The sequence below is a fragment of the Guyanagaster necrorhizus genome, assembly GCF_019112545.1.
Source record: "Guyanagaster necrorhizus MCA 3950 unplaced genomic scaffold BT62scaffold_16, whole genome shotgun sequence".
NCBI lineage: Eukaryota > Fungi > Basidiomycota > Agaricomycetes > Agaricales > Physalacriaceae > Guyanagaster > Guyanagaster necrorhizus.
In genome coordinates this window covers 326,758-344,670 of record NW_025064895.1, presented here as the reverse complement: position 1 = coordinate 344,670, position 17,913 = coordinate 326,758, and the positions used below count along the sequence as shown (strand labels likewise).

The window sequence follows — 17,913 nt, the reverse complement described above, 5'->3', positions numbered from 1 at the left end:
TGGACAGTGAAATCATGGGTGACAGCTCTTCGGTAACATCAGAGATTGAATTTAGAATGATTAGAGAATGATCCAGAGATGACGCAGCGTCCTGTCATCACTCTCAAGTGCCAGGGAACGCACCCCTGTCCATAAATTGTGTCTCTATTTCGGATGGAACCACGTCGACATCCTTTATAGGGTCCCCTATTCATAACGCCACCGCTTCGTCAACAGTAGAGGAACATCTTCCTAGACAGGAAGACAAGGCCCTCGATAATGGTACTGCATTGCTGATAAGGGCCTCGAGGTGATCCAAAGCAGCATTTATGCGCCTCTCTAGAGGCGATCACGTGTGATCGTGGAGACGCGTTTTCTCCGGAAACAGAAATACGCAGCCAGATGGCGCATAAATTCGTCCGCTTTTCGGCCATAAAAGTCTACGAACATGACCCAATCAGGGTGCCATGCGGTTTTGTCAGTTCAGGTGGACCATCCGAAGAATCCAAATTCGGTTGTGGATGCTTACCCATGACGGTGGAAAGGAGCGTTTGTTCCGGTTCCAAGCCTTTCCTAACGCGCATGGCGAGCCTGATATTCCAGTTGCTTTGGGGATCATCTTGATGCACCAGTCCCAATTTATGTACTTAGCAGAGGTCGCCGCTACACCTTGGCGTTGGGTTTTCAAGCAACCGGAACGAGCATATCCGCCCGAGACAGAAAACAAGAATCCCGTGAGATCATGCTGTCGGCCGCTATAGATATGGGCGTTGCTTCCTGCAGGCGTCGTAGGCATCACGTCGTGGGGACCACAACGTAGAAGAAGCAGACAACAATGTGGATGCAAGCCGGGCCGTGCATTGTTTGTACTCATTGAACTCTAAAATCTGTTGAATTCCCACGCCATAATCTGAGTCACAACTCACAGATAACGGTGAGACCTGTATTCCAACGACGATGAGCACGCGTACGACACGAGCAAGAGCAGCCCTGGGTTCTACACCACCATCGTCTTCTACAGTCAAACAGCCAGCAAAGCCAAAGGGACGGACTGGCAGCAGCCCCAAAGTGACTGTTCATCCTGAGAAAGAAAATGAGAAATCGGGAACCAAATCCAAATCCACTCATACCAAGGCTACAAAGAGCAAGAAAGTGTATTGCATCTGCAGGAGGGGTGACAATGGCACTCCGATGATACAGTGCGCCGAGTGCACAGACTGGTACGTTTTCTTTGTCCGATTTTTTTTTTTTCGATGCTCATCCAAGATGACTTCTCAGGTACCATTTTGCTTGCGTGAATTTGACCGAGAATACAGCGGAAGATATAGGTGAGCAAGTTTTTCCCTGTTCTCCCCCTTCTCCGTATCGCTGTGGGCCTTCAAGCATGTTTGATAACTGCAGCCATGATTGCGAATTTACGCTGATTCTTTCTGAATTGTAGTGGCCTACATTTGTCCAGGATGCACCGAGAAGACCGGTCGTCGTACTGCAAGTGAGTATCTTCCGCCTTTCTACGCGCTCTGGTTCTCGTGTAGTCGTCGCTTTGCCATATATTGTAACTTTTCGCTGCATTATATCTCATCTTATGACTTTGTGCTCTCCAATGTACGTGCTGCAAGTGGTGGTATCTTCTGTTTTCATGGACGGAAAACGGTGTATCTTGAATCTGCCAGTCGTACTTGCAGCCCTGAAGTTACATAGATGTAGAACAACAGCGAGACAGCGTGAACCAGGGCGATAGATGTTATATTTCTATCAGTCAATTTCTAGTTGACGTCGTATATAATAGACACTGACCCATCGTTTTGCAGTGACATGGGAGGGTCCCAATGCACTTGAACAAGTCACATCTCCTCCACCAGCCAAGGCAGCAACACGACGACAGGTACTCCAATCCGACGTCGAGGATCCGTCAGAGTCGGAAGATGTCCCAAGCAGCGAAGACGAATACGTCGCAGAAAATGTGCAGCCGAGAGCAGGGGGCAAGGTCCGTAGCATTCAGTTCTACTCGGGGTTTTTCAGTTCTCATGCTCTTTCCAGCGACCCATTCGTCGATTGTCGTATTCCTCCGAATCAGAGTCGGATGGTTCCAAGAAACCTGGTCGAAACCGCCGACCCTCTCACCAATCTCCGGGCCCCAGTAATACCCTCAAACGCAAGGCCCAGGTTGCTCCTCATCCCCCACCGGCATCAAAGAAGACCAAAACTTCGTCTGAATCAACGGAAGATCCGACAAGGAAGTACTGTCTCGGAAAGTTTAAGGAGCTTTTTCGTGGCATATTTCTCAAGTATCCTCATGTTCGTACCAAAGACAGTGGCGAAGGATCGGACGACGTGGAGAAAAATGCTGAAGAGTTGACTGAGGAAGAGAAGAAGGCTGTTTTGAGTGCTGCCCATCAGTTTGCTAATGATCTTGAGCATTGTGTGTACGAAATATACTGTGACCCAGATAAGCACGCTGGAGATGGGTACAAGTGAGTTACTCGCAATGAAACTTGTCATTCAGGTACTAACTTACACTTCGTGTCACAGGGATCGATTTCGAACATTACAATTCAATCTTAGCAAAGTTGATCGTGTCGTTCTTCATAAGCGTATAGTTTCGGGGAAGATATCCGCGAAAGAAATATCCACTATGTCTTCCACTGATCTAGCGGACGAGGAGACAAAGCAATCCATCAAAATCGCTGAACAGGAATCTCTGGAACATTCAATTCTGCAGAAAACTACAGCACCCCGTGCTAAGATCACGCACAAGGGACTGCAGGATATCGAGGATGTCAACGGCGAGGTTGCCAGTCGACGTGAACGAGACCGAGAGCGTGAAGCTGAAGAACAGGAGAGGATGGAAAGGGAGCGTATGGCTCGGCTCAGAGCCGCTCAGCCTCGTCAGCGCACAATGTCCGTGTCTGTTCCTCCTGAGTCTCCTGTATCACAGAGCGCGTCCTGGGGTTTGCCACCTCCGGTACCCTTGCATGATGCGCATGCATCTGCGGATCCTTACCCTTCAGCGAGACCACCATTATATGAAAACGCGACCGAGCCCGTCGAACCAGAACTGAGTCTCACCGATTTGATTAACATTGACGATGACCCCATGGTCGAGGTGGCTCCTACCGACGGAAAATCCACGGCTTCTCCTGTCGTCTCAGCACCAGAACTTCCCACCTTTAATGTTGCCTCTCCCACCATAGGCATCTCCCCGTTCGCGTCGCGTCCATCACTTCCCGAGACGCCGCATTCCGCATCATTTGACCTCAACTCGATATGGTCCCTACAGACCGAGGAGACGAAAACACCGCAGGAACCTTCCCTTCCTCAGGAGACCAAGCATCACCCCATGGACCCCGAGCCGATTGCAGAAGCTGATGATCGGGACTTTGATATGTTTTTGGAGGAAAAGGAACCCGAGAGGTCTCTGTCACCGGGTGGTGTGCAAACTGCATTCAACGCCACAGAACCTGTGTGGTCAGGAAAGGTATGTGTCAACTCGTCGGCTCACACTGATATAATCATTGATCAATGGCAAAATTTTAGATCACAATGCCTTTGGATTCTTCGATTCCTACAGAGACGCCCATTGTCGCGCGACAGATGGGGGGAAGACCAATAGAAGTGGGCTCTCCGCTTTGGCGTACCCTATTCCCCACGGATCTGCTCAGGATTGATGGCCGAGTACCAGTTGACAAGTCGGCTCAGTTCTTGCTTCAAGTCAGATTAAATCCTTCAAAAGAGCTGATTGGCGTGGCTTTCATGCCAGCTCCTGACGCAATTGACAACGGTTTCATGGTATTCGCGGACTTTTTAGTAGGAAAAGGGTACGTTTCCTTGGGCTAGATGCGTAGGTTCGAGACTCATGCATTTTTTTCACAGACGACATGGATTGGTATTTCCATGGGGACCACGACCGAAGGACGCTCCTGGACGTGAGCTCTACATCATTCCTCTACTTTCGAGCGATCCAATTCCAGAGTTTATGGAGCTCCTTGATAACCTCCGCCTACCCAAAGTGCGACAGACAAATTACATGATCGGCATCTGGGTGCTGAACAAAGGGGAACTCAAACCACCTCCAGAAGCAGCAGGCGTCCCACCTTCAACACTTTCGCCTCCTAACCCTGCAGTACCAACGAACCCCCCCATACCCAATATTCCGACATTGGCAAATCTTGCTCCGCCCATAGCATCGGCTCAAATTGAACCAGCAGCATTGGCAGCCGAGGTTGCCGCGCTCACTCCAGAGCAGATTCAGCTCATGATTCGAACTCTGCAAGGCCCGGGTGGATTATCCATCCCCATACCACCCGTTCCTGCACCCTCTATGCCGGCTGCCTCACATGTCCCTGCACCGTTGCCACAGTCATGGGGACTCAACCCGCTGCAACCCCCACCACCCCCACCGCCACATCATAATGGAGCACCCCCGATGTACGGTATGTACCAGCCGCCACTACACCCCAATAATTCTGATCAACGTCGGGATTACTCGCGTCCCGGGTATGACCGGGGTGGGCCAGGAGAGTACCACGAGCGACGCGAATCGCGAGGTGGACACTCTCCTGGTCAACGAGGCGGTGATCGTCCAAGGGGCCGTGGAAGGGGTCGTGGTCGAGGGGGCGGGAATGATTTGAATCGCCCTGTTGATTCGGGTTGGCCCCGTAGACGACCAGATGGAGGCTCTACAAACGGGAACCCTTCACCACATTGGTGATAAATTGTTCGACCACGGCTCTGATGATGTATCAAATTTTCGTCTTCTCATATCTGTAGCTTGAGTTATCTGTCTTCTTATTTTATATATATGTACGATATGATTTCCTGTCATTTTGAGCTGGCTGTTTCCGCATCCTAGGCATAAGTACTAACAAGGAAGCCTTGCAGTGTACAGTCGAATGGGCTATTGAGGTGAAATAGAAGCTAAGTAATGAATAGGATTTGAATAGAGTGCAATTACGCTGTAACTTGGACGAAGCGCTTGGCTGAAAGTAGTACTTGTTGATGACTCTTATGCATATAATACATTGAATTGTAAGAGGTGCCTCCATAATTTATATCCGCGGCGACGCGGGCTCATCAGAAAACCATCGTGGACTAGTACTATTGGCTCAGGGCAGTGCGTTTGACTCTTCCCCAACTTTCATGTCGTCTTTCTGACCCCCATGCCTAAGGTCACCGTCAGTGAACATAGCAATTAGCCTCGTGTTATCGCACCAACCTGTATATACGATCCCAACGGGATCTATGCGGACCCCTACATTCAGGCATGGGCATCGTATTACGCGAACAGTGGTACAGATTTAACTGGAGCTAGCTATTTCATCTCGATTCCAGGCCTCACTGACAATGATTTGGACCGGGAGCCCGTACAAACATCAGTAGAGGAGATTGTTCATTCAGCACCGTCGGTGTTCATTACTCTATCTTTGCGTGAGGGCCCACAAGCACGCTAGGTGATCATGCTCGCCCACACGGGCCTAGAAACTTTGAGCCGCGAACGAAGCACAAGTCGAAGGGCCTTCTTGGTTTGCTGGGGTTTTTACATATTACCCGCAAGCCAAGGCCAGCTTTCGCCATTATCCCCTGGGTGACAAACACTGGTTCAAGTACTAATGGCTCGACTCGACGTTCAATAGATGGTTCCGATAGTGGCCGAACGAAAAAGCTCCCGGAAAAAGCAGGACAGATCAATACCATCTGTATCTACTCTGTCACAGTCGGTTCACGATTCTTCCAGCTCGCAATAATCTTGTTGAATCCAGTGATTTGCCATCTTCAAGCTCCAGCTTGAGCCCACTTACATCTGTGAGATTCAATAATGTTCAAAGGCCATTCGTTCAATTAAGTATTCTTTTCAGCTTGACGAAAGTGGAAGTCAAGACCAACCCCCTTCATATTCGGAGAGCGTAAGCGTCTTTAATTCGGCGCCAATAACGTATCTGTCAGGGAAGGTCTCATTCTTGCCATACGTACATTTTGGTTCAGATGGGACGGGGTCACCGGCGGGTCAGGCATCCAAAAGACCTCTCCCTTTTCCCCGGTCCGCCTCTGCTTATTCCGATGCAAATTATACCGACTTGAAGTCCTCGCCAAAAGTTGAGCCCCAAGACATCTACTTGAACGTTAAGGACGCAAGCAGTGCACTACTTGAAACGGTCGGCGACTCACTATCAATAAACGAAGAAAGTCTTGAACCTCTCACATCAAATAAACCAATATATCACGTTCGTGGACGTTCTTCGACTACCTGCTGAAGACGCTGACGCTGTTGATTAGAATCTAATGACACTTCTGTTGATGGAAGTGACGCCAGTGAACACCCCAATGACGAAAAGGTAAGAGGCTCACTGACAGTATTTTCTTTTCAACTGACGTGTTTCAGCATCCTGGATACATTAAAGGACCATTCCGATGCTTTGAAGTCTTTTAATGCGGTCACGTCGCTTGTAAGAAGGGTCTATAGAGGAAGCTTGATACAGGTGTTTCCTATCCAATCAATCATTTTCTTTCATAAACTAATACTCATTCATCAATTACCACAGATTGCATCTGTGCTTGGTCTTAGCGATGACCCACGGATAAGAGAAGCACTTCAAGCCGATGAAGAGGACATTGCGGCTCTACTGCATTGCGTATCTCAATCCGACTCTGACAGAGAGGAGGTTCTAGGGCTTCTGGACGACAATGCACAAAATTTCTTAAATGTTGTTCAAGATGTAAGTCAAACTCGGCTGTGAGAATCAATAAAATCTTGTACCCAGATGCTCGACAGAGGTCTTTCTCCTCGGTGACCTTGCTGAAGGGCTTAAAGCTTGTCGGCTTCTCGTAAACCTCTCATCGACGTGTTACAAGCTTCCTTCCAAGCTTTTCATTGAAGGTCTCAAAATATCTGATGCGCATGCAACATTCGGTGGAGGGTTTGGTGATGTTTTTAGAGCATCTTACAACGGGAAAACCGTAGCTCTCAAGCGTATGAGAATATTCCAAAGGGATCCTAACCTTCCTAGTATCTGTCGGGTAAGCTCAATCGCTCCTGTAACGCCCTTGACAAAGTCATTCAACCCATCCTCCTTGTAGAAGTTTTGTCAAGAAGCCTTGACATGGCAAAGCTTGAGGCATGCATGCATGCATTGTCCCGTTTCTTGGAACTGTAGCGGAGGAATTTCCGTCCGCTCTTTGCTTGGTATCTCCATGGATGAGAAATGGGACAGTCCTGAAATATCTCGCGGACAACGGCGGAGTTAACGTTGATAAGCGGGTACGTCTCTTTTTTGCAATCTTCCGGGTCAGGATCGCCTTTTTTGATATTGGGGCCCAGTTGTATGGAATACATAAGGACTGGCCTATCTGGGGCTCTGTGCGGTGGATGGCGCCCGAGCTCTACTTTCCTCAGTCCTTTGGTCTTGACCGCTTTCGCTTGATGCCTGCTAGTGACATATACGCACTTGGATGCGTATGCTTGGAGGTGAAGTGTTAAGGCTAGCTTTTTTTAAAAAAGTCTAATTTCACTACTGTAGCTTTACACGGGCCGCGCACCATTTCACGATATTCTTCATGGCCCTTCTGTAGTCCTCAAGGTGACAGAGGGGAAGAGGCCTGAACGGCCGTCGGGGTCTGAAGCGATATCTGATGAACTGTGGAAACTCGTTGAGTCCTGCTAGAGTCATCATTTTAGTGAGCGGCCAGATATCGACACCGTGGTCGACGTGATGTCAACTCTCAGTTAAGTCAGTAGCAGTGCCACCTTCATGCTGGAAACGTGTGCTGACAAAATCTGCAGCCATTTTCGCAGCCTCTAAGCATCTCAGCTTACCCAACACCAAATATTCTGGCACGAATCCAGGAGAAGGTCAACCTTGGTAGTCAAAAACGTGTCCATTTCGATGTATCTGACTCCCCTAGCTCGACTACATCCTTGGGATCGCCGGGATCCAGGGCTTCGGTGTCCTCACGGGCCCTATTGTCCCATCCTAACTTCGAATCAAATTCCGTATCGTCACCGACGGTAGCAAGTCCTGCAACCTCTTTAGAGGATCTGGACTACTATGAGCCAGAATCAGATGCATCGTCTCCAGCTACTGATCTGTTTGACAATAAATATAGGGATGACGAGTCTACCATATCGTCAGCCGAGTCAGCTTCAAGGGGTGACTTGGATCTATCCTCTTTTGATTCTCGGTTACGGATATCTCCACAAAAGAGTCAAGCACTTTGCCCTTCGAGCTTCCCTAGAATCTTTGGCTATGGAAGAGGAATAGGCGAGGCAGCCGGGATTTGGGATTTTGAGGCAGCACTTGACGAGCAACTGTACTGTGATATGTCCTTGCTATCGAAAGCTGCCCTATGTCTCCAAACAAGAATCATAAAGGATATTAACGTGAGAAATGGCGTTTCATATCCGTCGTCTCTTAATGGAGAAGATCTCCTAGTAAGTCTTCTCCTTCTGTTCGGGTCGATATTAAGAATATGGTCTCTAGATTGCGTTACGAGCGTGTATCGAGGAAGAACATGACGATACTGATACTCCTCTACCTCTTGATTCCCTAGTTCCGGATATCGCTCGAAGCCTACAGCGCCAGTTCTTGTTCTGCAAGGTAGGACCACTGGGATGAGGCGAAGAAACAATATGCAATAGCGAAGAGCACATATATATGTTCCTTGATGATCAAAAAGACCCCTTGTCTATAACTTCAGACGATAAGGTTCCACAACCAGCACCTCAATCTTTCCAATCTAAGTGGCTTCTAGCGTTGTGTATATCTTTACCTCTTGTCTATTTGTCATTGAATCTTCCTTCCTTGCTGAGTTTTGTATTTGTGTAAATAAGCTGTAATATGCAACAAAGCTACTGGAGGCCCATCCGCCTTCGCTCGGCACGTTCTCGCTCTAACTTAGTGATCTTGTGTTCGGCGTCAGTGAGAGTGTCGTCCCACGCCACAAACAGCTCCGACAGTGCGTCAACCTGCCGGCAGTAAGATTTTGTGGAAGACAAAGGGAAGTCAAGACATGCCTGAGTAGAATGTCGTTCCAGTATAGCAGCAATACGCCTTTCAAGTCGTGCGGCACGCTCGATGTTCTCGTCATAAGACTTGCGAAGAGCGTCAAGGCGGGGTTGCAGCTGCTCGTAGTCTTGGGACACAATATGAGGATACGAGTATAGTCGTGTTAGTCGTGTTAGAGAAATATACCTGCCAGCTTTCCTGCACCTGTAACTCCCTTCTTCTGCAACGCGTCGATCTCCTGCATATCACGGTCGGCGGAACGTATATCATTTTCCATTTCTCCGACAAAGGCATCCAGTTCTTCTTGTGACATATTCTGATATGGCGGTGCGTCTGGAAGTAGTCCAGCAAGCGCGAAGGAAGGCGTCAGGAGATGGGCATGTTGTTCATCTGTTGACGACAAATGAGCCTCAAGAATCATGTAGTAAAAAGGAACATACAGCGGCTCATGAATCGTTTGAGCCCATCGTTGTTCTCGACAATGGTGTCCAGTGTGTGCTGCAGGGTCTCTGCGGCTCGGATGAGCGTCTGGTCACCGTGTACCCTCTCCTTCTCCTTGCCCTTTCGGTCGTGCTTCACCCCAAACACGATTGCTTCCAGCCATCGTAGGCGCAACTCTAGCGAAAGTTCTGGATCAATACGAGGCTCCTTAGCTGCAGGTGAGGACTTGGGTGACGTGGCCACAGGTGGCGGCGACTGCGTAGGGGATGATATTCCGGCCAGAATGGCCGACATCGAGGAACCTGACAAAGGCGGTGATGATGGCGGAGTACTAGAGGACGACAGTACACGAATCCTCTTCGAATCACCAAGAAAGACGCTGCCAATGTTCGCCATGGAATTACAGTAGAAATCAGACAATCGTGGACGACAAAGAATAATTAGCGGATATCGTGGTGTACGGCCTGAATTTGTCGTACTATGAGACGTACCGCCGCGGCAATTACGGTGAGTCGCACGTGCGGCAACCTCCTGTTTACCACAACCACGGCAAGCAGCCTTCAGGTATATTTTGGACCCCACTTTTCAAAAAAGCATGATAAACTTATATTCGCAACGAGTTGCAGCTGGGCGCGTCGTCGACGTCGTAATTTACCAGCACTTCCCCGCACTTTCTACCGCCATGTATTTCTTCACCTCTGGAAGTTAAACGTTCTTTCGTTCGCTTACAGGTTCAAAGTGTCCCTCTCGAGCTCCAGTTCTTTTTGATATAATAAGCATTCACTGTGTAAAATATATCAAGAGCTGCAGCTTCGGCGTCCAGAAGGTCGGACCGTGCAACGCCGTCGTTGATGCGAAACTCGTCAATCTTAACTTTAATGACGTACGTTTAGTTACCTTCTTCTCCTAAATAATACATGCTAACATCCAACGTTTAGCACAATTCGCCGCTCTTCAAAGTTGTACCAGTAAACAAAGTCGAACACACTTCCTTGGTGTTTATTATTCATTCGAATATGCTAATAAAAGTGCCAACCCTTCAACATCTCTGTCGGCTCGTTCTCTTTTAACTTAGTCAGTGTTGGGTTAATCACCACCCGCGCAAATTACCAAGTTTTTGTCAACGACAACTTCTCGATATTAAAAATATCCTTTGAACGCGCGTATTTATTCGCTCGTGTCACGCGTCCTATCAGGACAGCCCTTGAGATCCTGAGATACGTTAAATAATACCTAAATGTTCTTTCAGCTTACAGTCCATTTCAGACTCGCGCGCCCTTGCCAGATTTGACCTGAAAGGACCCCATTTCTTTCTGTGTCACGATGACTCGAATCAAAATTAACCACATGTCAGTAAGTAGTCCTATCCGCACCTGAATAATATTTCTCCGGTCCTAAAACCATGTTTGGACTCCTTCAGGCCGGGCAAGTGCCAGCCTTGCTGGATCCTTTGTCATTCCTGGTGCAAGACTAGGAAATTTCCAGTTGACCACGAGACCGTAAGTCCGAAGCTCTCCGAGCATGTCACCATTCGGGAATGTTTTGATCGATTGTTGAAAATGCCCGAGTGACTCACAGTGAACTACGGTTACTTGAAGTTTTAACTTGGTTTTCCCACATACCGATGTCACCCCCCTCAGATGTTCCGCGTATCTCAGCTTCCCCTCCGAACTACAGCACGAATACCCCTCCTCCCCATTATTGTATAGACCCAACAGATGGGGAAAGGTCTATCGAGCATACACCTCACCGGGCAGGGCGCATTTCAGACGGTAGTTTCATCAGGAATCGTGGAAGTCTTACCGTCCTACTAACACAACAAGAGGATGGTATCTCATCTCCAGTATATGGCCGAATGGCTAACATCACCGGAGCCATACTTCTCAGCTCATCAGAGGACATATTCGAGGTCAAAATACAAGTAAAGTGTTTTATCATTTTCTCTTTCTATTCAGCTTTCTCTGGCTCTATCCCTCCTGTTCTGACACCTTTTCTCCAAAGCTTGAAGGACGCCTACATTTCATGAGTTCTGAGTGTGGTTCAAGGACAGTTACGACCGTCAGTGAAACATATATCCTGTGGAATTGCTCCCGAACGGAGATCGAGTCATGCCCGAGTTCCCTGCCGTTCTCCTTCTGCCTCCCGCTGGCATTTGAGGATGGTGGAAGCAGCTACCCATTGCCACCCACCTTCCAGACTGCCTTCACTGCTATTCCCGGCTCGGTAGTAACCTCGATCTATACACTCATTGCTTCCACCACCGCTGTACGTCGTCCAATAATGCTTGGGTTTGAAAAGGTATCAAGGTAAGTCGCAAGTTTACACGTACTAGTCTATGTCTTATGCATCTCTCAGTATGCGTGTACCTATAACTTACTACCCCAGAACGCGACCTGAGCGACCTCCCTTATATGTCCCCCTACTTTCCAGCATCAAGTCTTGCCCTGAAGAATGGTACCAGGTCATGGTCACCGTTAAAGCCAAGGGCAATTATAACGTTCTCCCCATTCAATGTAATGTGAGGAAAACTTCCCATCTACTCACTTTATGCTCATCATGGTCATTGCCATAGTTCTTCGTACCATCTGTCCAGGCATTTTCTTTCTCTGATGTGATCCCTTTCCACATCCAACTCAGTGGTCCGCTTTTCTCCCTCTTGATGCTCTTTCCCCAACGATCCACCGAATACGAAACTTCAATTTCTGTCACTATGCACCGACAAGTCGTCGTCAAAATCCAGGGTCGAAAGTCATGGCAAAATCAACAAATCGGAGTAGGGGCTATGCGGCCCATCCCTCCTCCGCCGTCCCATTGTGATCACGACGAAGAAAAAAGCATTGATTGGGGAGGTGAAGTCAAATGTAAACCCACCGTCAAAGTAGGGGGCTTTACGGCCTCTGGCGTCTCAGTCAAGGTAGTTTCGATTTTGTTTTGATGCTTCAGTCGATCATGCTATGAACGTGTAGGATTACATCCTCTTTTCGCTGGAACCTCCATCAAATTCACCTTTCCTCCCCGCCCGAGGGCACGTTCCTATACTACTTACAACGGATTCTTGGATCGACGTGCCCAATGAGACATGAGACCAACTATTACATAATGCCGGGTCTCGGTTGAAGGAAGCCGACGTTTTCGTATAAAATGCGTTCGATGCCACCACACACACATACAGTGCGGATAATTTTTTGAAAGATCGTCATTGTTTGGCCGGAGATAAATTTACTTAATAAACCCAGGAAAAGAATGTGATACTTTTTTTGTCGTCTATGAAGCTCGAGAACCTTCTCCACCAAAAGTAACTCAGCTGATCTGTCGCGATTATCTAGTAGAGCGACTGACAGGCTCTCCAAGCTTTCGACTACTAGAATATCACATAATGTTGAAGCTACTTGTTGCACAATATGTATATATATATACCAATGACGATGTCGGACGACACATTTCTACGACAGTACCGTGACTTCAGTACGAATCAGCGATCCAGAACATTTAAAGCACAATCCTGTGAGATTAATTAGATGGTCAGTGCTTTCTTTCATGGCCCTTTCCTTTGCAATTAACTTAAAATTCAGGTCAAGCCAAGAATAACGTTTATATACTCATGATCTGCCGTAAGGTCTCGCGCTTTATTCATGTGGTTAGTGTGTAGAGAATATATAATATAGGTAGAACGAAAGAGTAAGCTTTCGGAGAGGGTTGTGATTTTTACAGGGGTGTCGTTATTTTTCTTTGTACACGCAGGTTCTGGATGGAATTCCCACGATTCCATTTTGATGGCTTTTGTCACAACGGTCCACGCTTAACAGGTAAACAGGCCAGCCCCGCTAAACCGTGACTCTTTGTCTTTTACTGAAAGACGACCTTCCTCTACGTCCCCTCTGCCTTTGCTTCATGACATCTATCTAACCGATCCATCCATAACACGTGTCTACGACACACGGCACAGAATATAGCAATGGCTTCTGGCGCGTCCTCGAGCCTGAGTGCGGCGGGCTCCAGGTTAACAACTGGAGGCATCGAGCATATCTCTGGCATGGCATTCGACAAAGTCATCTCAGGAACGCGTGATAGATATATCGAGTTCTGCGCTTTCGGTCCCCCTCCCATCGGCCTGGGTAGTCCAGGAGACATCTATGTTGACAAAACATCTAAACACCATGTCCTGTACGGCTTCACAACGAAATGGGAGCGCTGGAATGGACCACAGAAAAGGAAAAGTTCAGATTTCCTTCGACATCCAAGGTATCCAAACCTTGTTCTTTGGGCTACGACCGGGAAGCGGGGCTGGATAAGTTTCCAAGTCATAGAGAAGAGGAGACAGTCGGGTATGTATTTTCTTTTTTCATTCAAGTTTATTCACATACATACTCATATTTCCTAGATACAGAGAATAATATCCTCACTGAACAAATAAAAGCAGATGAAAAGAACAAAGTCACAGGAAGGCCTTTTCAAGCAGAAAGAGTTCAGAGACAACCAGCCATCTCTGTTCCTCAGGCTCCTCCTTCAGTTGGCCCTGCTATGGTGCAGAGCGTTTTGAGAGAAACGCGACGTGTATCGATAGGTACGGCCTCCCACCCTTCGCCGGCACTGAATAATTGGGTGGCAAGCTTTAACTCTCCCGATGCTGATGGCGAGTCGGGTCCCATGCTCCCTATCTTCGTCACCGAGTCTCCCATGCCCCATGGCCAGGATACAAGTATCTCTCCGATGTATCGTACTCTTTCGACTATGCCTCTCACCAAATCTCCTCCTCTGGTCACAGACTCACCTATGTCCTTCACATCATCCATTCCCACTGCTCTACCAGTACCTCCGCCCACTCCAAATGCCGAACCTCCCTACATTGATCTCAGGACAAAGATCAATAGATCTGTCTCGCCGCAAAAGTCGAGAACCAACGCGTCGTCTTCGTCGAGTCTGAGGCCTTTTGTCCCTGCTTCCCATCAACCAGGCATGTCTTCGCCTTTAACCAAGGCTCTACCCGAGTCTCAGCGCCAGATTATAGGTGGCTCACTCCGGCCCAAAATTGCTAAAGCTGGTCCCTCCCGTCCGGCCGCACTATCTTCAAGCGGGCCGCAGCGTGGACGTCTCATCTCCAAATCTCCTGTGTCTTCAGCGACACAGAAAAGAAAACGTGTGCAATCGCTTGTCTCCGAAGCTTCGACGCATCTAAAAACGTCCTCAGCTTCATCGTCATTGGCCAGGATGCCAGTGCGGGGTGAGGCTCGCTCTCGACTCCCAAAAGTTGTCAAGACTTCGCGTCGTCCCTCTTCCGTCGCTAGTCCAAGCAAGGTAAGCGTGCGAATACGTATCTGGTGTTCCGGTTAACTGACTTCTTTCCAGGAATCTGCATCTGCATCCAGGGTGGTTACTAACCAGTGTCCAGTAGAGAGGACGGTCCCGGAACCCGAGAAACCACCGGCCGTTGTCATCGATTTAACTCTCAGTGATGACGGTGACGTATCTGTCCCCACTACCGCACCGTCGCCTCAGAGGAAATCTTTCATCGCGCCATCTCCTTCCCCAAGGATATTTCCGGCCGCGCCATCTCCTCCACCAAGAGTGTCACTGGCAGCACCGTCGCCTTCTGCGAGGATTTCGCCAGTGGCGCTGTCGCTTCCCCCACTTACCCTGTCCCCCTTGGGTGATGCCTCCGTACAGGAAGACATGCCTATGGGTGACGATAGTATCCCTATACCCGAGCTTCAGTACCCAGAGTTTGAAACAAGTGAAACTGTACCGCTACTTCCTGCGCAATATCAAGTTGACTTTTCGGATGATGCTACTGGTAATCTATATTTACTCTTCTTCCTTCTCAAGCTCAATACATTCCGGATAGTTTATGGTACCTTGCGTTTCAAAACCCATCACATTCATGCCATATTCCAGATGAACGAGGTAATGGTTTGTCGTCTCTGCCAAGAGTGCGTTACCTGTGTTTTCCTTTCAATCACATCGTCAGACACTAATTGCGACTTCAGAGATCAGGCAGTGTTCGATCTTGACGTATCCCTCCACGATTTAGCAAGCCATTGTGAAGCAAGTCACAGTGAAGCCTGTCATCTCATCGTCGACTTAACACCAGAGCAGACGAAGGCTTGGTTGGAAATAGCATTGGTAGCTTAGCTTTATGATCTCATTTCCTTTCTTGCAAGTGCCATTGAATTGTAAGCAAATTCCCTTCTCTTCAAAGGGCCTCATCTTACGGTAATTTCTTGTTTCCCAACCCAGCTTTTCCCTGGTTGAAGAGTTTCAAATGCCAGCGCAAGACCTGGTTCTACACAAACGAAGTTGTCCCTGCAAAGACTCAGGCCTTGACGATCAATTTGTAATACGACACCTACCACCCGCCTTCCTCCATTGCAGCAATTTTCCGACCAGCGATTGCTTGAGGGTTCCATATGACAAGGTCGTCCATGTTACTGGTAGTGACATCGACGCCGCCGCCCGGCCATCTGATTTCATATGTCCCGGAAGTGCTCTCATAGACAGAGTCAGTCCAGCTGGTTACGTCGACTGTGTCCCTGTCCTCGATCCTCTTTGTCGGCTTGCCATCTATGAGCTCAGTCTTATCGTAATAGGTTAGACCCTTGAGCGGTTTGATTCGCACGTCTTTCGTAGGACAAACGTGATAGGTGTGGAAAAGCGCCTGGAATTCAAACGGTGCGGCAGATGTGTTAGTGACGTGCAAGTCGGTCTTGAGGGTGTATTCGGAAAGCGTGACAACGTAGTCGAGATGGAAGGACTTGTCGTAGACGGCCCAGATGCTGGGGACAGGATCGAGGGCTGCACGACCCAATGTCAGGGAGAACAGAGCTCTCAAGTGGAAAATAAGTGTCTACCGAGTTTGACGGATATCTCATAATCGTTGTCAGTGATATTCCCATCCCATTTCCAGTATTCGTTCCGGGCGAATCCGTGTATACCAAGTTTCTGATGGTCGGGATGGGTTGGATACGCGAAGCAAGGGAAGACGAGTGGAATACCGCCTCTGACGGGCTCTGAGCCGTCGAGAGGTGATTTCGATGATACGAAGATGCGCTCGGAAAGCGCTGGATTCGATTTGGACCCAGACTTCCATGAAAGAATAGTTGCTCCATACCAAAGAATCTCAACTGTTGGGCCCTGGAAAAGAAGCCTCGGTGTACGTTAGAAGCTGTAGTGAAGGTATCGTGCACCTTTGTGTGACGAAGGATCAGCTTACTTTCTGTCCGTTCAAATGTCATCGTGTTCGAAGACTGAGGGGTAGGTGATGTTGATTTCAAGTTGGCATGACTTAAATACCTTTGAGTTTCATCGGGCCGGTGTCAACTGTGTGAGCCGCGCAGATGATCTTTGCAACAAGTTTGCTCAAAAACTTGGGCTGTCACCGGGCCGTCGACGTTACGGTGTTCGGGTCTCCGGGCCGCATTTACTGCCTACAACTCACAACGTTGACTTATCAGTACGTTATTCCTTTTTACCTAGAGTAAACTTTAGCGGAAAGACTGCTGACATTGCAACAGAAACTCTGACTCCGCTGTGGGCTCACCCTTCGTGATGAGTGCATGCGGAAGACTTTGGAATACGTGTACGAAATTGTACATTGGCGTGTTATTCTAAACGTTAACTCCCGAGTCGATTATAGACTTTCCTTACCGGTTTTTTGTATCATACATTATATGGGACCTGAATCCGCCTTGCGTCTTCATCCCATATCCACGGTCATGACTAGGCTACCGTTCGTCGTTTTAATATTCTTCGCCTCTGGTTTGTCGCGACTCGCCGGCATCTTCGGAGACAAGTGGGAAGCGTGTGGCTCACGGGCTTCCTCCTTTCCCACAAAAATATCTAGTTCGCGGGTCACGCACTGTTTCTGACGTACAAAACGTAGCACGTCCCCGTCAGCCGTCCCTTTCGTCACTTACACTTGCCGTCTTCAAGTTCGCAATGAAAATTGGAGGCCTATTGGGACCGTCGATTCTTCAATGTGAGATACGTAACCGTCCTACATCCATTGTCCACTCTTTGCTCTGCAGGTCGTGCATCAATTTAGTTCGTCCTGAGAATGATCTCCTCGTCAAGATAAGAGCAACTATGTCTGGAAATGGTCCCTTTGACGTGGTTATTACTGTGCGCAGTCCACCCTGTATTATGCATTATATGGCTTACTAGAGTATAGAACTAGGATTCCCTGAACCTCTCTTTCTTGGAATTAAAGGGTCGCAGTTAGCCCATGGTACTCAAAGGTGAGACGATCCGAAATTCATACGATAATTAGATCCTCATGCTGTCACAGTACAGCGGGACTCATAAATGTGAACCAGAGTATTCCATGACATTCCATCTCCAGCTGGACATTTATCTCAAGCATTCACAGCGCTCCCTAATTGGGTCCCACCGTCTGACCCTCATATTTTTGCCCAATCTGCGATATGGTCAATACATCCCACGTCAAAGGAGTTGAATGGTAAATGCTCCTCGGGAATCCCATGCTTCTGAATATAGGATT

At 48.3% G+C, this 17,913-nt stretch overlaps 8 protein-coding genes across 8 annotated transcripts; 5 read left to right on the top strand and 3 right to left on the bottom strand.

Annotated features, from left to right (window-relative positions):
* Positions 1-122: 122 nt before the first annotated feature.
* Positions 123-899, bottom strand: BT62DRAFT_201600 (uncharacterized protein). The gene is made up of 2 exons (XM_043180032.1): positions 509-899; positions 123-419 (listed from the first exon to the last, which is right to left on the bottom strand). The coding sequence occupies exons 1-2, from the start codon at positions 851-853 to the stop codon at positions 210-212; spliced, it is 555 nt and encodes a 184-aa protein (XP_043038462.1). The 5' UTR covers positions 854-899; the 3' UTR covers positions 123-209.
* A 269-nt stretch (positions 900-1,168) lies between these two features.
* On the top strand, positions 1,169-4,924 carry BT62DRAFT_933372 (uncharacterized protein; the record flags this gene model as incomplete). Its single annotated transcript, XM_043186545.1, has 8 exons — positions 1,169-1,199; positions 1,258-1,307; positions 1,421-1,471; positions 1,791-1,966; positions 2,020-2,453; positions 2,512-3,457; positions 3,517-3,797; positions 3,853-4,924. Coding segments are annotated over 8 exons (2,807 nt in total), but the record flags the coding sequence as incomplete, so codon positions are not given.
* A 1,042-nt stretch (positions 4,925-5,966) lies between these two features.
* BT62DRAFT_201422 (uncharacterized protein) lies at positions 5,967-6,892 on the top strand. Its single transcript, XM_043180030.1, has 5 exons — positions 5,967-6,200; positions 6,253-6,311; positions 6,359-6,455; positions 6,519-6,692; positions 6,749-6,892. Exons 2-5 carry the CDS (start codon positions 6,259-6,261, stop codon positions 6,803-6,805), a joined length of 381 nt encoding a protein of 126 aa, XP_043038460.1. The 5' UTR covers positions 5,967-6,200; positions 6,253-6,258; the 3' UTR covers positions 6,806-6,892.
* Positions 6,893-7,958, top strand: BT62DRAFT_201423 (uncharacterized protein). The gene is made up of 5 exons (XM_043180031.1): positions 6,893-6,993; positions 7,054-7,234; positions 7,295-7,441; positions 7,494-7,703; positions 7,757-7,958. The coding sequence occupies exons 2-4, from the start codon at positions 7,094-7,096 to the stop codon at positions 7,635-7,637; spliced, it is 432 nt and encodes a 143-aa protein (XP_043038459.1). The 5' UTR covers positions 6,893-6,993; positions 7,054-7,093; the 3' UTR covers positions 7,638-7,703; positions 7,757-7,958.
* A 916-nt stretch (positions 7,959-8,874) lies between these two features.
* Positions 8,875-9,927, bottom strand: BT62DRAFT_933371 (uncharacterized protein). Its single transcript, XM_043186544.1, has 2 exons — positions 9,419-9,927; positions 8,875-9,368 (listed from the first exon to the last, which is right to left on the bottom strand). The coding sequence occupies exons 1-2, from the start codon at positions 9,813-9,815 to the stop codon at positions 9,151-9,153; spliced, it is 615 nt and encodes a 204-aa protein (XP_043038458.1). The 5' UTR covers positions 9,816-9,927; the 3' UTR covers positions 8,875-9,150.
* Positions 9,928-11,043: 1,116 nt separating this feature from the next.
* Positions 11,044-12,787, top strand: BT62DRAFT_1077183 (uncharacterized protein; the record flags this gene model as incomplete). The annotated part of the gene is made up of 5 exons (XM_043179276.1): positions 11,044-11,340; positions 11,421-11,725; positions 11,775-11,937; positions 11,992-12,333; positions 12,386-12,787. The coding sequence occupies 5 exons, from the start codon at positions 11,044-11,046 to the stop codon at positions 12,500-12,502; spliced, it is 1,224 nt and encodes a 407-aa protein (XP_043038457.1). The 3' UTR covers positions 12,503-12,787.
* Positions 12,788-13,020: 233 nt separating this feature from the next.
* On the top strand, positions 13,021-15,548 carry BT62DRAFT_920743 (uncharacterized protein; the record flags this gene model as incomplete). Its single annotated transcript, XM_043184243.1, has 7 exons — positions 13,021-13,060; positions 13,085-13,097; positions 13,161-13,225; positions 13,373-13,744; positions 13,801-14,714; positions 14,766-15,346; positions 15,404-15,548. The coding sequence occupies 7 exons, from the start codon at positions 13,021-13,023 to the stop codon at positions 15,546-15,548; spliced, it is 2,130 nt and encodes a 709-aa protein (XP_043038456.1).
* A 71-nt stretch (positions 15,549-15,619) lies between these two features.
* BT62DRAFT_898528 (galactose mutarotase-like protein) lies at positions 15,620-16,648 on the bottom strand (the record flags this gene model as incomplete). Its single annotated transcript, XM_043183340.1, has 4 exons — positions 15,620-15,719; positions 15,767-16,208; positions 16,265-16,547; positions 16,601-16,648. The coding sequence occupies 4 exons, from the start codon at positions 16,646-16,648 to the stop codon at positions 15,620-15,622; spliced, it is 873 nt and encodes a 290-aa protein (XP_043038455.1).
* Positions 16,649-17,913: the final 1,265 nt, after the last annotated feature.

Coding starts and splice junctions, on each gene's coding strand:
- BT62DRAFT_201600 (XM_043180032.1), bottom strand. CDS start 853: ATGAGTACAAACAATGCACGGCCCGGCTTGCATCCACATTGTTGTCTG. Junction 420..508: donor GCTCCTTTCCACCGTCATGG/GTAAGCATCCAC, acceptor TCATGTTCGTAG/ACTTTTATGGCCGAAAAGCG.
- BT62DRAFT_201422 (XM_043180030.1), top strand. CDS start 6,259: ATGACACTTCTGTTGATGGAAGTGACGCCAGTGAACACCCCAATGACG. Junction 6,312..6,358: donor AACACCCCAATGACGAAAAG/GTAAGAGGCTCA, acceptor GACGTGTTTCAG/CATCCTGGATACATTAAAGG. Junction 6,456..6,518: donor ATAGAGGAAGCTTGATACAG/GTGTTTCCTATC, acceptor CAATTACCACAG/ATTGCATCTGTGCTTGGTCT.
- BT62DRAFT_201423 (XM_043180031.1), top strand. CDS start 7,094: ATGCATGCATGCATTGTCCCGTTTCTTGGAACTGTAGCGGAGGAATTT. Junction 7,235..7,294: donor GAGTTAACGTTGATAAGCGG/GTACGTCTCTTT, acceptor ATTGGGGCCCAG/TTGTATGGAATACATAAGGA. Junction 7,442..7,493: donor TTGGATGCGTATGCTTGGAG/GTGAAGTGTTAA, acceptor TCACTACTGTAG/CTTTACACGGGCCGCGCACC.
- BT62DRAFT_933371 (XM_043186544.1), bottom strand. CDS start 9,815: ATGGCGAACATTGGCAGCGTCTTTCTTGGTGATTCGAAGAGGATTCGT. Junction 9,369..9,418: donor CAAACGATTCATGAGCCGCT/GTATGTTCCTTT, acceptor TGTCGTCAACAG/ATGAACAACATGCCCATCTC.